Genomic DNA, 15419 nt, shown 5'->3' with positions numbered 1-15419 from the left:
CCCTCAAGATGGGAATTGGCCTCTTGATTTGCTCATCCTTTTCCTCATATTTCCTACCCTAAATTTATCAGACAGATGCCTAAAATTGAAGATGAATCTTGAGAACCTGTTTACAACAGGCACCGCAGGCACACTAAAGATCTAATTGTTGTCAGGTTCTCTGTAACGCTAGACTGGAAATCAGAACTGGTTTCTTTTAATTTCATGAACTGGTACCACTATTGTCCCATTCCTCCCGCACCACCCCAATGAACAGGTAACAAACAGTGACTCGTACTTGCAAATACAACAACACAGAAATAGAAAAAGTGGGATTTGCTCATGGACATCCTACAGCAGCCACCACAATGACTGAAGAAAGGTACAAGAACACCATCAGGAGATGCTCCCAAACCTACTAAAGATGCCCACCGTATCCCACTGGACACTGAAATTTTGTGTCCTAATGTATTTTTTCTTTGTAATACCGCTAAGTCTAGAAATGTTTCTTACCTATATGAAAAACTAATAATCTCAAATTCTTGCACTTAAAATATATGCTTGAGATACATCTTTAACACTACTACATCCTTTTTGAGACAGAGGTGGGTACACAATGGGAGCCTGAGGAGAATTCAGTCTCCCTCTCCTGTGAATGCAGCAGAGAGCTTGGACCAGAGATCTGCAAACCTCGGCAGCAACTTCCCTTCAAACCAAAACCAAAACAACACTACATGGCATTGCAAGTTTTAAGGGACAAAAAAGAAAAATTGAAATGCAGTACAAGTCTGGTAACAGACTGAGAGAGAGAGAAAAAAAATGTGCTTCATGAAAATAAAAAAGTAAAAATACTTTTCCACCTTTTATTCTATTGGTATATAAACAGATTATCACACCTTTCTACCCATATCTGCATCTGAACTAAGCCTACAACTCCCAAGGCAGCGCTCTGCCAGAGAACTGTCAGTTAACCCATAAGGTTATCTTCTCATCCGCAACCCCCTCCTGCGATACCATGTTTTACTCTTGCTCACACTATATAAAACTAATGGGTATTTATAGCATTCTTAGGAGACTGAATGTTTTCCTCTACTCACCAGGTCATCTAAAATACCTAAGAAATCAAGTTTCATGACAGTTACCAAAACAGTGCTTTGAACCACTAACTTTGAGATGTTTATACATGGACAGTAAAAAACATATACAAACATGGAAAAATTCTCATCTGCTTTTTTCTTCTGATTTATTACCTAGTAATTCAATAGCAGAGAACTTTTAATGTACTCCTGTAATTCTACAGCAAATGCAAAAGCCTTCAAAATAATCTTTATGAGACAATTATTTGATATTAAATCCATATAATATTAAATATATTTTATATATATAATATAATAGCAACTCTAACTGTTACACTTGCTCATTCTACAGTAAAATGGAGTAGAATTAAAAGGCATAAACATCTTTCAAGAGCTACTTCTGTACAAAAGGGAACTTAGGTGATTAAATGTGAGACTAATATGGCACTGGTACCAAACATTTTTAACAGAAAATACAGGCACTTTGAAATATTATGTCAAAAATACTGAATAAATTACAGGATATGTGTTTCATGGGGAAAGAAGAGCAAATAGCTGTAATTTGGGAGGCTAGAATTTCATTAATGATAGAGAATAAAGGGCTCTGCAAACAAAAGGACCTTTCTTAAAGGTTTTCAGTGACTTTACACAAGTTTCAATATTCTATCTTAATGGCAGTATATGACAGCGCAACTTCCTTAGATGTACTTTTCATTATATTTTTCATTATCCATTTTCAATCAATAGGTAATATATAAAGGACATTAAGAGACCAGGAGCTTTCTGTTGTGAACTATGCAAACCCCAAGTTATGAAAAGCACCAAAGCACCATGTTCTGCTTTGTGAAATCACAGCAGCAAGATCCGATTGTCTGAAATTACTGTTTCAGAAAATAACATTTTAACATCTCTATAGACAGCAGACTTCATACTAAACTTATGATCAATCAATCATCAGAAACATCCAACTTTCCATAATAGCTGGTTTCACTTGTACACGGAGCTTTTCTTTCTAGGGTTCAGAGCAGATGAATTAACATATGCCTATTATAAACTGGTAGTATATAGTCTAAGGATTAACTACTATAGCAACCAGTGCTGTAGTCTGCCAGCACATATTCACCCAAATTGATGGATTTTCTAAGTTTATGTGGATCAGATTTATATGTAGGTGTTCATTTATCGTGCAGAGATTGTAAGTTTTCCATTATGTGGATTTCTTCAAACATGTATAAAGCAGAGCCATTGCATCACCCTTACAAAAAAACCCACTGAAATATTCAAAATAAAACTGGTCCTAAAATAACATTAATTAAATTTTATTTTACATATTGTGAGATTCCTCCTGCTTGTTTGTTTTACTCTATTCAATTATTCTAAAACATTAGTCTGGACAGAAAGTATCATGAATTATTTGAACTGAAATAAGACGACATGAAATCGTGGTATAATCAAAACCTTTCCGCCCATAACCTTAATTACATGCAAACTGTAATTTATTTTTGTTTTTAAATACAAGCCTTGAAGAGAGCTGTGGTTTTGTTCCAAGAGACTTTAAAAAATAGTGCACTTCTAAAGAACTCATCCATGACATCATATGACATCACAAATATAAGTGATGAGTATTAAGTTCCCAGTGGAGCTCGATGTCACCTGAAAATGAATTCCTATAGATGTGGGAATGTTCCTCTCCCCAGACACGCTTCCATACATTAAGTTTTTGAGGAAAAAAAAAAAGGTGGAAGGGAAAAGAATCCTGTTTCAACTATGGTTACCTATACGGGTGCACTGAACAGGCACAACGGGAGATTGCACTATACATGTTACTGCGCACTACAAGTATCCATGAATGAGTGATGCATAACTTCATCACTTTCAGTGGAGCTAAGCAGAGCATTTTGAGACAAAACAGAGGTATAAGGTAGCAGAAAAGTACTAGAAAAAGAGGATGGAAGAGAAGAAAAAAAAAATTACCCTAAAATATGCTTCCTCTGTCTGTAAATATAACATTGTTGTTTCTAAACCTATCATCTGCATTGCAGCTGCTGTTTTCCTAGTATATTCTTCTATTTTTTCTCCTGGCTGCTGACATGATCTTATTTTTTCCCTCTTCAGTCACTGTTCTTCACTCTTCCTGCTGTCTTCCTTCCTAAATTGCTCTTCTGAATTTACCTTTCATTCTGACTCCCTTTTCACTTTTTCTATTCTGGAGTAACTATTCCTGGTTTTTCTTCTACCATTTCAGTTCTGTAACCACACTTCTCGAGATTTAGAACCTTCTTTTTCTTGTTGTCCTGTAACAGATGCAATAACATTTGAATAGTCCAACAAATTTTGGGGAAACTCCAGTGATAAATATCAAGGATGCTTGGTGAAGTTTTCAACTAGTGTGAAACATCTGCCATAGGAACGGGCTAGGAGGATCAGCGGTAGCAAGTCAACACGATGTAAAGACAAAGAGTAAAGGGTATTCATTTTACAACTGGAGAAACCTTTTCTACACCAAATAATAGGAAGAATATCTGAATACTTCATTATTTTTTTTTTTATAATAAACTCCCCAGATCCATTACACAAGACTTTGAGCCTTTCTGCTGCTCTGAAGGCAGAAATCAGATGTGTAAGGGTTGGCAGTCAGAGAGAAGCATCAGCAAGTTATAACTGCCTGGCCAAAGGACCATTACAGAAATAGTTTTTAACTAAGTCACGACAGACATTATAACGAGATCCTGAGAAAAATCGTTATGCCAGAAAAGGAAGTATTCAAATAAACCAAGAACTTCCCTATATTGCCACAGACCAAGATTCATACATCTGTTATAGCTGTATTTCCTAATGGTGTGGATATGAAAACACCCACATCAAAGGAGCAGTATGATCACGTCACAAGTATGTGCCACATTGATTTTATTCACTTTAAAGAGGTAAGTATCAACCAAAGCTCTTGCCTTCCAGAAGCAACACTAAGTAAGCTCAACTTAACAGGCTGTTATTAACATGGCAACCTGAAAGATATCCTGAAAGTTGTGTGATGTACAGATTATATCTTAATTCCTCCATGAAGAAAACAGTTCTGAACTTTCCTACTCAGACAACTTTTCATCTCCTTCACATTCCTTCAGCAAAGGTCACCTTAAGCCATGCTGGTACGCAGTCACTTTAAAATGACGAAAGTCCATGTGAATGCTGAAGAGCATCTCTGCTTTCCACGCTTATCCCAACCACTTAGCACCGCTGGCTCAGAGCACCGATGGCAGCTACTGAGCACCACAGTATGAGCTGAGCAAGGAAAATGATCCAGCTCGAAACTACACAGAGCAAAAACAGCGGCTAAATTCAGTTAACCCTGGAGCTGCCAGGAATGCTAGTGCTAACCAGAGCTACCAACTGGGGACAGTCATCACTGTTAAGCTCAGAGAACCTGATGACCTTGGATCAGGCAATTTTTATGAACCCAGAAAATAAAGACTACTTAGCTTTTATTCCCTGCAACATTTCACTCCCAAGCATCAGTCATATTTTAGTAGCAAAGAAGTAGACTTACATTAAGTCTCTTTATAGAAAGGTTCTAAGCTTCTAAGTACACCATTTAGATACTAGGTTTTTATCTTTAAAGATGAAAGGGATTACGTATGATCTTGGTGACAATGATTGCAACTGCTTTCAGCACCTTTTTGCATGTTTCGGTGGGGTGAGGAGGACTAAAACCACCCTGGGAACAGAGTCATTTTCGAACAAATCAAAAGAGAATTTTCTGGTTTTCAGGTCAAAAAACACTTGTTAGCAGTAAACAGTGTTTTATAGCCAATGGGAAGATATCCTACAGGCCAAGCAGATCTGACTTTGAAGAAGATATTTTTTCTGAAAGTATTAACATTATTTTGTCAGTTTGATCCGCATATGATTAGGAAAAGGCTGAAGTGATTTTGAGCCATTAAACAGAGGAAATGCAGTTTAACAACTCTCCCAATTCTTTTCTGTGTTAGATGACGACGGAGATGTGAAGATTGCCTCCCCCCCGGGACTCTGGATAGATCCACAGAGGATTCTTCCAAAGGCTGTTCAAAATCTTACTGAAGGAGATCAATGATTAATTCACATATGGGATAGGACAAAGACCAGCCTGCAATCCCAGTCCAGACAAACTGGACAATTCCGAGGACTGACCAAGTGACCTCTCTGTTGCCTCTCTTCTCCCTGAGCTGTTGGTCCTCCCTTACTATATTTCTATGACTACAAATTGTGGAAAAACACTTTCATGTGGTGTGATAAAAGAGCCACATTTCTCCCTCTACTAATTTTCAGAGATGTCCCTGCCCGCCTGGACCACTGCCGTGTTCCCTGTCTTTGCCTGCCATCCTCTCCCGAGTCTAGACATTCTACAAGACATGGTGCTTTCCACAGCACAGAGCTGTAATTTGGAATTTTTTCCAGGTATACCCTTCAAGTTGCATTCAGCAAAGCACAGCAAGGTTTTCTTCCTCCAAAGACTTTACTGGCCACTGTCTTAGACAGCTTATTACATCAAGTATTTCACAATATGACAGCCATTGATGTGCATCAAAAAAAGTGGAAGAGACTGAGGAAGTCAAATATTCCCTTCCCTAAGTGGTAATACCTATATTATGCAGAATCTGTTCCTACAGAGCTGAAAGGACAGACAATCTGTAGCCTTGCCAGGGAATCTTTTCCCTGATTCTTTCTTATGATTTCACTCCTCACTATCTAAGTGAATTCATCCATGTGACAATTCATTACTGTAAGAAGAAATTGTCTTGCTCTGTTATCTGTTATCATTTCTATCACAGCCAGGAAGAACAGACTATTTATTCTCTCCCTCTTTTCAGCAGTCTTGTAGGTACATGAAGACAGTTATTCCATCCCTTATTTATTTTTTTAAAAATTAAACAACCACAATCTATCCTTTTAAATGAATCATGTTTTCCAAACTCCAGATCACTGGAGGAGAAACTCTTGAGGTTTCTCTGCCTCTTCCATACTCTTTTTGGCAAGTAATCATAAAAAAGGACAAAAAAATGCACTGACAGCTTCTTAAACTTCACATACAACCAAAAGACAACTTTATGTACCTCACAAGCTCTATACATCCTGTGACGGCCTGTCCCTTGTCACAGGAATGTGACATTGCTGACTTACACTCAGCTGGCAGAGTGTGACAACTACTGTTGTGTCTTTTTTCAGTGAACTGCTCCAAAACCATTTGATTCTCCACAGCTCCTTACCTGTAAATGTACTACCTCAACCTTGTCATTACTAAGCAGCTTCATAGTTTTTCAGATCGTATCTCCAGTTTGGATCTATCTGAATTCCAAGTCTGTTCTGCAAAGTAACTGCAGTTCCCAGCCAGTAGGTTTACCTACACATGTAATAACCATTTCCACTGTTATCTTTGTCACTATTTAAATACAAAAATACTAAACAACAGAGGATCTGAGTAGGTGCTTGTCAACACAGTCAACACATCCTCTGTCTGACAGTCAACCCCTGACAACAAGTTTGTCCACATATTATCCTGGGCATTCTGTGCTTACCCGAAGGTATTTTCACACAGACCATCTACACCTGGTTACTTTAGGGAAGTACCACATGAATCACTGTGAAGAAGTTCTAATCACAATACTAATTACAACCAGAAAGAAAAATGAAAATGAATTAGTCTGTGCTAATTATTTTTTGAGAAATCTACTCTGATTTACTGGTTTTGTTTGCATTTACAAACAGAAATTATTTTGATTTTTTTTTTTTTTCTGAGAATTAAACTTAATGGACCTATAACCTCCTGGTCCTGTATTTTAATTCCTGTGTTACAACACCAGAGGCAAAGGAATTAAATGTTGCTGATGATTGCTCAACAGGATCTCCATCAACCCTGGCACGGAGGGACTAATGTTAAAGAAAAAGTGGTCTGGAGCCCATTCAACTGCCAGTGTTGCTGTGTCAGATCAAGGAGGAATTCACCAGATACCTCTGGCCTCTGGTCCGTTCTCATCTAACTTCCAGGCTGTCTCTAAACCACTGGTTCATTACCAAAGACATAGCTAGGAGCCAACTAGATTACTCCAAAATCATACAACATTTATAGCTTTGACCAGCATTTTAGTATTTCGAGTTGCTTTAATCAGCATTCATACACACAGGTGTCTAACTTCAACCTTACAAGTCAAATTCTCCCAGGCTGTTATGACACGAGTCTGGGAAGTAGAAGAAAATAAAGCAAGAAGACTGACGACACAAGGGCCTTAACGGGTGGTAGATGAAAGGAGGAATGCTTCTTGAATCCTTTAAATTAACAGCTCTCCCCTACCCACAGACTATTCTTGGCTAATATCTGCAAGTAATTCATAAGTAACGGAATTACGAAAAAACACGCTGCAGCTTCCAGAGTTTTGCAATTACCAGGGGATCCTACGGCTTGAAGTACCATAGATGGCTACACGCCACAGAAAATTCTAAGTCAAAGGGTTGTAGTGAAAGGTTACTCTAGCAAGCAACTTTCCAGTTTCAGATATAACAAAGAAAATTTGGGAGGTTTGGTATTTAAAAGGGAAACAATAACGAGGTAAATGATTTATTATATATACCTTGCAAACCAAGAGAGAAAAAAGTTATTCAAATATCTCACCCAACCCCACTACTGTATGTTTCAAAAAAGGAATACAACTGATAACTTGTGAAAACATACGTGAAACTAGTTTACTCTAAAATTAAAAAGTAGTTGCACCAGCATACATGTCAAATATTTGATATTATTTAAGACTGTAAAATCGCATTTTCCTGTTCTTTCTTTTCGCCAGAAGAAAAAAAAATGTTATCTTCCCTGCTGTAAGCTATTTAAGAACATACACCAAAAGCAGTATTTCAGCTGTTTTCATACTATGTAAGGTTAAATCTCCAGGGCCTTAATTATAAGATAAGAGGAGGCTCCTTCAGTAATCAGTATAATCTCCAGAAGGTTTAAAGCATTTAACTCAGCATTTTCCTTTTTAGCCCAGTTATGTTCACAGCACTGGGTTTTTAATGCCATGGAAGCACTCTAGTCTATTCAGAAAGCTCAAGTCACAAATATATAAGTTTTCAGATGAATGCAAAAAATCAAGTAAGCTCTTAGAAATGCTGTGTAAAATAATCATTACTAACACAAATAGATATACTAGCAACATACCTGAAAAAGAACATGAACAGAGCTGCTGTGATGCAGAACAAAAGGACCTACAAGAAGGAGAAAGAGTGTTATTACATAAAACATCACACTACTGCATGTTCTGGATCATGAAGATTTTACAACTCTTACTGTAAAAGTTACACTTTATTTATACACTTGATGGGCCAGAATGAAAGCTTGTCGGAGTCCACCAAAATGGATTCTCTTGTTTCTAGTGGACTTTGAGTCATTTGTGTAGAAGTTAAAAAAATATGAAATCCAAACCAGGGTAATGGGATGATGCCACTTAAAATAGTCTGGAATAAAATAATAAATAATAATTTAATTTAAAAAACAATATAATTAAAACAACAGAGCAATAGAATGGAAATTTAAACATTATATGTTGTCTGTCTTTGCTTTTGTGATTTGTTGAAATATCATATTGCTAGTTTCGGTTCACAAGGCAGGACATTTAAGATTGTACAGACGGCTCCTTCTGCTTAGCTGCTTTCCAGCAGATCTGAGAGTAGATAATTCTATTCCCAAATGACAGTATCCTTTCTGGCAGTTCACCTTAAGTGTTAAACTCACTTGGAATAATCCCATCTTGCTTTAGATTATCAGTGTGATCATACAAGAGCCAATAAGCAAACTTAGCAGCTCTCAGCACTGAGAGGATTGTCCTACTTCTTCCTCCCACCCTCTCTGCTGGGGCTCACAGGTCTTACCCTCCTCCTTACCACCTTCACAGTGACTCACAAACACTGAAGAAAACGAATTCAAGGAGGAAATTAAAAAAAAAAAAAAAAAGTAAATCAAAACTTTAGAGAGTTTTCTGCCAATTTGGTGAGACAAGATCATTGGAAGAGTGTAAAAGCACCAGAGCAGGCACAGGCAACAGGGAAGGCAGGGACCTCCATACCAGGAGGAGAGAAGGGAAGAAAGGATGCAGGCATCTTCCTGGAGATACCAACAAGCCGCTGTACTTGAGTGTAGAACTGCTTGTACATACAGCTGCTCCAGAACAACTACACCATGCTTTAAATTCATAACCTGCCTTAATCCACTCCATCTTTGCCAGACACAGCTTGAGAGTGAGAAAGTTCTAGATACACTGGCCCATACTCACACCATCATTTAGGAGGAAAAAACCTTACAGAAAAAAACTGCCAGTGTTTTAGAAACACCTGCACTTATTTTCAAGAGTTGAAGAAGTTTTGATCATGATAAGATACAGATAGCTTAAGTAAAATGAAATGGAAATGCTGGCACCAGTGCATATTTGAAGCTTATAAACACACAGAACAGTAGATTGATTCATGTTGATACAGATCAGAAAGTGTGATAAAAATTTGAATAGGAAAAGTTTACGATGACTTTCAGAGAAAGAAAATCTTATGAGACCATTTCCCTTTTCTAAGTCCTCTGGCATGTGACTTAAAATTAGGTCACACAAGACATTATAACATTTACTGTGTAAACTAGCCATTTTTTTCCTTTTCCTTCACCAGTACTATTGTATTTCATTTATCCGCATCAAAAATGTGAACATCTGAAAGCATTTTATATTAAATCATTGGGGCAAAGTGAGGACAATGATATATTTCAGTTCAAACTAGCAGCGAAAGCAGACTTACATTTAAACGCAAGTTCTACTCAAAAAGATTTGCTGTAACCCTCCAAAGTTCAAACCATATTTAATCATTCAAACAACAATCATCAATTCTCTGGATGCCATTTCTGGGAGACGGAAGGGACAAGAAGCCTTGACAGCCTGAGCAATGATATTGAGAAATAAGTGAGAAATGGCAAAGAACCAGTTTTCTGAAGTGTGGGGGGGTGGGGGGGGAGGGGAAGTAAGCCTTTTGCATATTAAAAACACTCACTTCACTAAATAGCCTCTTTTTCTTGCCCTCTTTTCTTTCACTGCTTTTTAATCTTTTTTTAAAAATAAATTTGATAATAATCTAACACATATTTATACACATCATTAAGATTTCCTCTGAGTTCTCTCTCTTCAGACTAAAGCACTCCAGCTCTCTCAGCCTCTCCTTGTATGAGAGATGCTCCAAGCCCTTAATCATCTCCATGGCCCTCCATGTCCATGTATGTCCATGCCTGCCTGGTACTGGGGAACCCAGCGCTGGACACAACGCTACAGATGTGTCTCACCACTGCTGAGCAGAGGGGAAGGATCACCTCACTCGACCTGCTGGCAATGCTTCTTCTAATGCAGACCAAGAGGCTGGTGGCCTCCACTGCTGGAAGGGCCTTTTACTGGCTCATGTTCAGCTTGGTGTCCACCAGGACCCTCAAGTTCTTTTCTGCAAAGCTGCTTTCCAGATGCCCCCAGCATATACCGGTGCCCGGGGTTATTCCTTCCCAGGGGCAGGACTCGGCACTTCCCTTTGTTGAACCTCATACAGTTCCTGTCGGCCCATTGCTCCAGCCTGTTGAGGTCCCTCTGGATGGCAGCACAACCACCTGGTGCAGCAACAACTCCTCCCAGTTCTGTATGGTCTGCAAACCTGCTGAGGGTGCAGCCTCTTGTCCACTCATCCAGGCCATTAATGAAGACGCTACTGAGCCCAGCATGGACTCCTGGGGTACAACACCAGTGACTGGACTCCTACTGGACTTTGTGCTGCTGACCACAACCCTTCAAGCCTGTCAGTTCAATTCAGCCAGTCTTCAATCCTCCTCACCATCCACCTATCATCAATTTGTCTACAATACGTATTCTATTTGGCAAAATCTGGGCAACTTAAAATACTTGAAGACCTTGCTTAATCAACCTGTATAATTATCATACGTCTTCCAGAACTTAAAAATATTCTTGAAAAAAAAAAAAAAAAGTGAAAGATCTTGGCCAGGTGTAACAGAGTAAACTGATGCCAATTTTTGTAAATAAGAAGTTTGGGGAATATTTAGACAGTCAACCAGGCCAATTCCAATATCCACAACTATACTAGAAGAAATTACCTGAAACAGATATAAACATCTAGATAACAAGACAACAAGAAACAACCAACACAATAAAGAAGTAAATTAAAACTACTGTAATTTTGTTCTTTGAGAGGTGTTTTAAAGAAAGGAGCAGGTGCAATTTGTCTGAACTTTAATGCACCTTTCTTGCAGTCATACAGCTAAATTAAGTTAAGTGGGCACAGAGCTGCTCAAAAACACTACAGGAGAAAACTCTAATAGTTAGCAGTTCATGATCAAACTAAAAGGCATTTTAACTGAGGTCACTAAAGAGGCTTTGCTTCCCTCTTCAGTAATAACAGAACAGAGATTATGTCACAAATTCACACAATCCTTTAGAGGCCAGGTCTTCACGCAAAGTGACTGAATTGCCCAAAGTCAACAAGATTAAATTCAATAAAAACAAATACGAAGTAGTTGGCAGGAGAAATCGCATACACAAAAACCATGACAAGAAACAACTGTGTAGGCAGTACGAGAGTATAACAAATTCCACAGACCGCAAATAAATAGGCACCAGCAATGCAATGCTGCAGAAAGCACTGTAAAATACTACAGGCTCTTCTAGAAACAGAGGAGGTAAGGCATAGCAGTGCCTTACACTAGTGACCTGGTGCTAGCAACACCCTAAAATACAGTGCTGGGCACTACTGTAAAAGAAAAGCAGTCAAAAGAAGACAGCTCAGAAGAGCACAATGAAAATAACAGGCATGTAGCGTACAACTGTCGGGAAACTGCATCAACTAAAAAAGTGGTTGCTACTGACAAACGTGACAACTATTTGCATGTAATTATCATCTATTGGCAAACCTGTCTCATCAAGTACAGAAGGAGAAAGAGCTAAATCTACAGCAAAGACAATGTAGGTTAGATATTAGTAAGGTAAGAGGTGTCTCCACAGGGTAGTGATACACCAGCACAAGCTGCCTGTGAGACTGTGGAATCACCTTTATCAGAGGCCTTTAAGATCAGTAGAGGCAAATGGCTCCTAGAAAGGATCTGGGCATGTTTGACACTGTCTCTCCTAACATGTACACAACTGAAGGACATGAAATACACAGCCCAGCATGGAAAGCCCAGTGATTCTCATCTTATCACAGCACCAATAAACAAAAGGCAAATGGTCACCATGCTCCAAAATTAAGCTACTTTCAAAATAAGCCTTTTTTTTAAACTTTTCCCCATTCTACAGAATTTATTTATAGCATCCTTAGTACAATATGTGATACCTATTTTAGATTTTAAAACTATACTAAAAAAGACAAAAAATACTAAGGCCTACAAAAATATAATTCTAAATACTGTGTGAATTTTAGCCTCATAATCTACTGAGCAGGAAGTCTCATTTGGGATTTTTCTTCCAGAGTCGGTCACTTTTTGATTTATGATACACGGTCAACAAATTGTGCTTGGCAACACACAGACCTTGAAACTTTCCAGCTGCAGAAGTAGATACAAGAAGACAACTTACATGTTTCTAATGAAAATGATATGCCCTAAATAACTGAACATTTTTAAAGAGATGCACATAGGTTACATGGAAAAATCCCTCTGTTCCAGAACAAGTTAGCATATTTGGTGTGTAAGGTGAGCACTGTAATTTAATTGATCACATTATACTTCACTGTACTATATTAAACCTTAATTAAAAAAACAGGAAAGTTGCTGACAAAACTGAAGAGGTACTTTTTTCCAGATCTCTGTTGACTGAAAAAGCCATTTTTTTTTTCTTTTTTTCAAGCTAGCTTAACCCTCATATAAACAGCATCATGAAGTGACATTCAGCAGTCTCCAGTTCTGAGCACAAAGCAAAAAACCTCTGGCTGAAAGCGGTTACCAGCAGCCCCAGTAACACCAGGAACCCCAGTAACACCAGCAGCTCACATATGACTAGCCCTTGCAGCCAGGTAGAAATTTTGGACCAGAGATAGGAAAAATAGCACTGACAAAACTATTAAAACTACTCTTTGAGTCTCGTGTATTCAGACTTTTTGTGCATATTACCTAATCCTAAGGTTATGTGTATTTTCCTTAAGCATTTTGATTATAGTCAGATTTCCTGGGGTAAAAAAAAGCCTCCAGTCAAAGGCTGCTGGTTCTCCCATAGAGCCAGAATTAAAAGTAGGACTGAAGTCTGGGATAAAGTAACACAGACCTTGCAATTAAAAGCAAAAGCACTGAAAATACACATAATCTATATAAATGAAGACAGGAGGAGGGAAAAGGACCGATCAGTGATATCAGCTGGTGGAAGCATTTAGAGTGTCAGAGCTACAGTTCAACACTGAATAGTGCTAAACCCAGCTCACAGAAGACCTCAGGCTGTTTCACCCACAGGCACATCAACACTTGACTTCAAGCATATTCATGAAGCCTGAAAACCATCACCTTCCCGATCAACAACTTCACAATGTATGTGAGAGCTGTATCTACACTTGATGATAAAAAAATAGTTACCACTCCTAGTTCCTGAAGGCTGTGTGCTACAGAAAAAAAGAACTGCAGCTAAGGTCTGTTTGAGGAAACGCTCACTGGTAAAACTCATGGAAAATTAAAAACCCAGTTAAAAGAAGTCCCTCCAATAATTATGACTTGAGCCAATTTCTTAAAGTTACAAAAAAGAAAAAGCGGACTTACTACTATACACTTTTACATCAATCACTAACTAATATTTCTACAAGTATGACCATAGTAATAAGGATTTAATACTAATACGTGCTTGCTTTCTCAAATGACTACTCTTTAATACAGATCTTCAGTTTTACAAGCATTTTGTGATCTATATACATAGAACTAGGAGCTTTGGATAGTGGTCACAAATTTTTACTCTTAGAACACATGGTCCAGAAAAAAAGAACTATTTCACTTATTTTTTTAATCCTTAAAATAAACCATTTATCCACAGAAGAGCTTATTGCTGTCTCTGTTGATAGAGGTTACAAGCACCCTTTCACCTTTACACAACTAGCAGAATAGTAGTACAGTTGCTGTAATATCTTTTATTACACCAGCTAACTTTACCAGGGATGAAGGAAGATGCTCCATCGGACTTTTGAGTACACAATCCATTCTTCAGATTTACCCCTACTTTGGACATCAGGATTTTTTTGTACCCAAAAGCCATTCTAGTTTTTTCCATATATACTAACTGGTCTAATAAAAAAAACCCCTAGCTTTAACTGTAAATCCACAGAGCTACACAAATAGCACTATAATTGTATATTGGTGCAATCATAGAAAATCGTCAACTGTTGCTTGTGGTTCCTAAATTTTATTTCAAGACATGTTATTGCTCCAATAAAAATGCTTTCTACAGCATTTATCACTAAGATTCTCTCTTAAGCAAGCTGCCTTCTAATAAAAAAGAAAAATAATCACAATAACGGAATTACAGTAATGGCCCTGTACTCCATGATCAAGAAAATAAACGTGCATGGAGCATCTCTTTTCTATTTGCACATTACATAACATAACCTGTAACATGCTAATCAACGAACTGTCTTTAAAAAATTGATATGGTATTCTTTTCCAATAACAAACTAGCTGCTTGAAAAGCATAAAATTGTCTCTAATTTTCTAGTAGTTAAAGGCGATGAAAATCACAGAATCTTTCTGAGTAACCAAAGACACCAGAAGTTGTATAAAAGATACCAAAGTATCAGAAGTTGTGTAAAATGAAGTTATGTGAAAATAGGTGCCATTATGTTCTGCCCCTTAAAATCTGATCTGATGATCACTCTTACTAATCTAAGTAGTTATTTTCCATTATTATTTAATGCCCCAGGCAAGAAATTAACACAGTAAACAATTACCTGATGCAATTAGTCACCATTAGCTGACAGGGCAGTTCTTACATGACAGCTACATCTTCGCCTAAAGGGCAGGACTTCAGCCTGAAACCCATGAGCTGCTAATAATATCAGCTATACCGCTAGAGTTCTCTGCTATAAACAGCACTTGCACTCTGACCTGGTGTAGAGCAAGGCTCTAACAGCCACTTACTACTAGATTGTATCAGCAACGGGTTTCACAAGTGGTTTTGCTGAGCACTGAACTAGTTTCTACCTGTTCTGCTCTCCACCTCAGTTGTCTATTTACTGTCCCAAGTGAGTAAATATCACTTGGGGAGGTTTTTATTGTGTCCTCCATCACTTTTTCCCCACCTCTTTTAGACTGCTGGTCTTTCTGGGCTAGCACAGTGGATTTCTCCTGAG

The 15419-nt window shown here is 38.0% G+C and overlaps 1 protein-coding gene across 3 annotated transcripts in view; it reads right to left on the bottom strand.

Annotated features, from left to right (window-relative positions):
- The window catches only part of TMEM135 (transmembrane protein 135), a 187738-nt gene that overhangs the window by 57240 nt on the left and 115079 nt on the right, over positions 1–15419 (bottom strand). For all 3 annotated transcript variants that reach the window (XM_086481704.1, XM_086481703.1, XM_086481705.1), the window contains one exon: positions 8239–8285. In XM_086481704.1, coding sequence (XP_086337830.1) covers positions 8239–8285 — 47 coding nt within the window. The remainder of the gene's footprint in view (positions 1–8238; positions 8286–15419) is intronic.

The sequence above is a fragment of the Leptosomus discolor genome, chromosome 1 (assembly GCF_034619465.1).
Source record: "Leptosomus discolor isolate bLepDis1 chromosome 1, bLepDis1.hap2, whole genome shotgun sequence".
Lineage (NCBI taxonomy): Eukaryota > Metazoa > Chordata > Aves > Leptosomiformes > Leptosomidae > Leptosomus > Leptosomus discolor.
The sequence above is the reverse complement of the archived record's forward strand: the minus strand, read 5'-3'. Positions and strand labels throughout refer to the sequence as shown.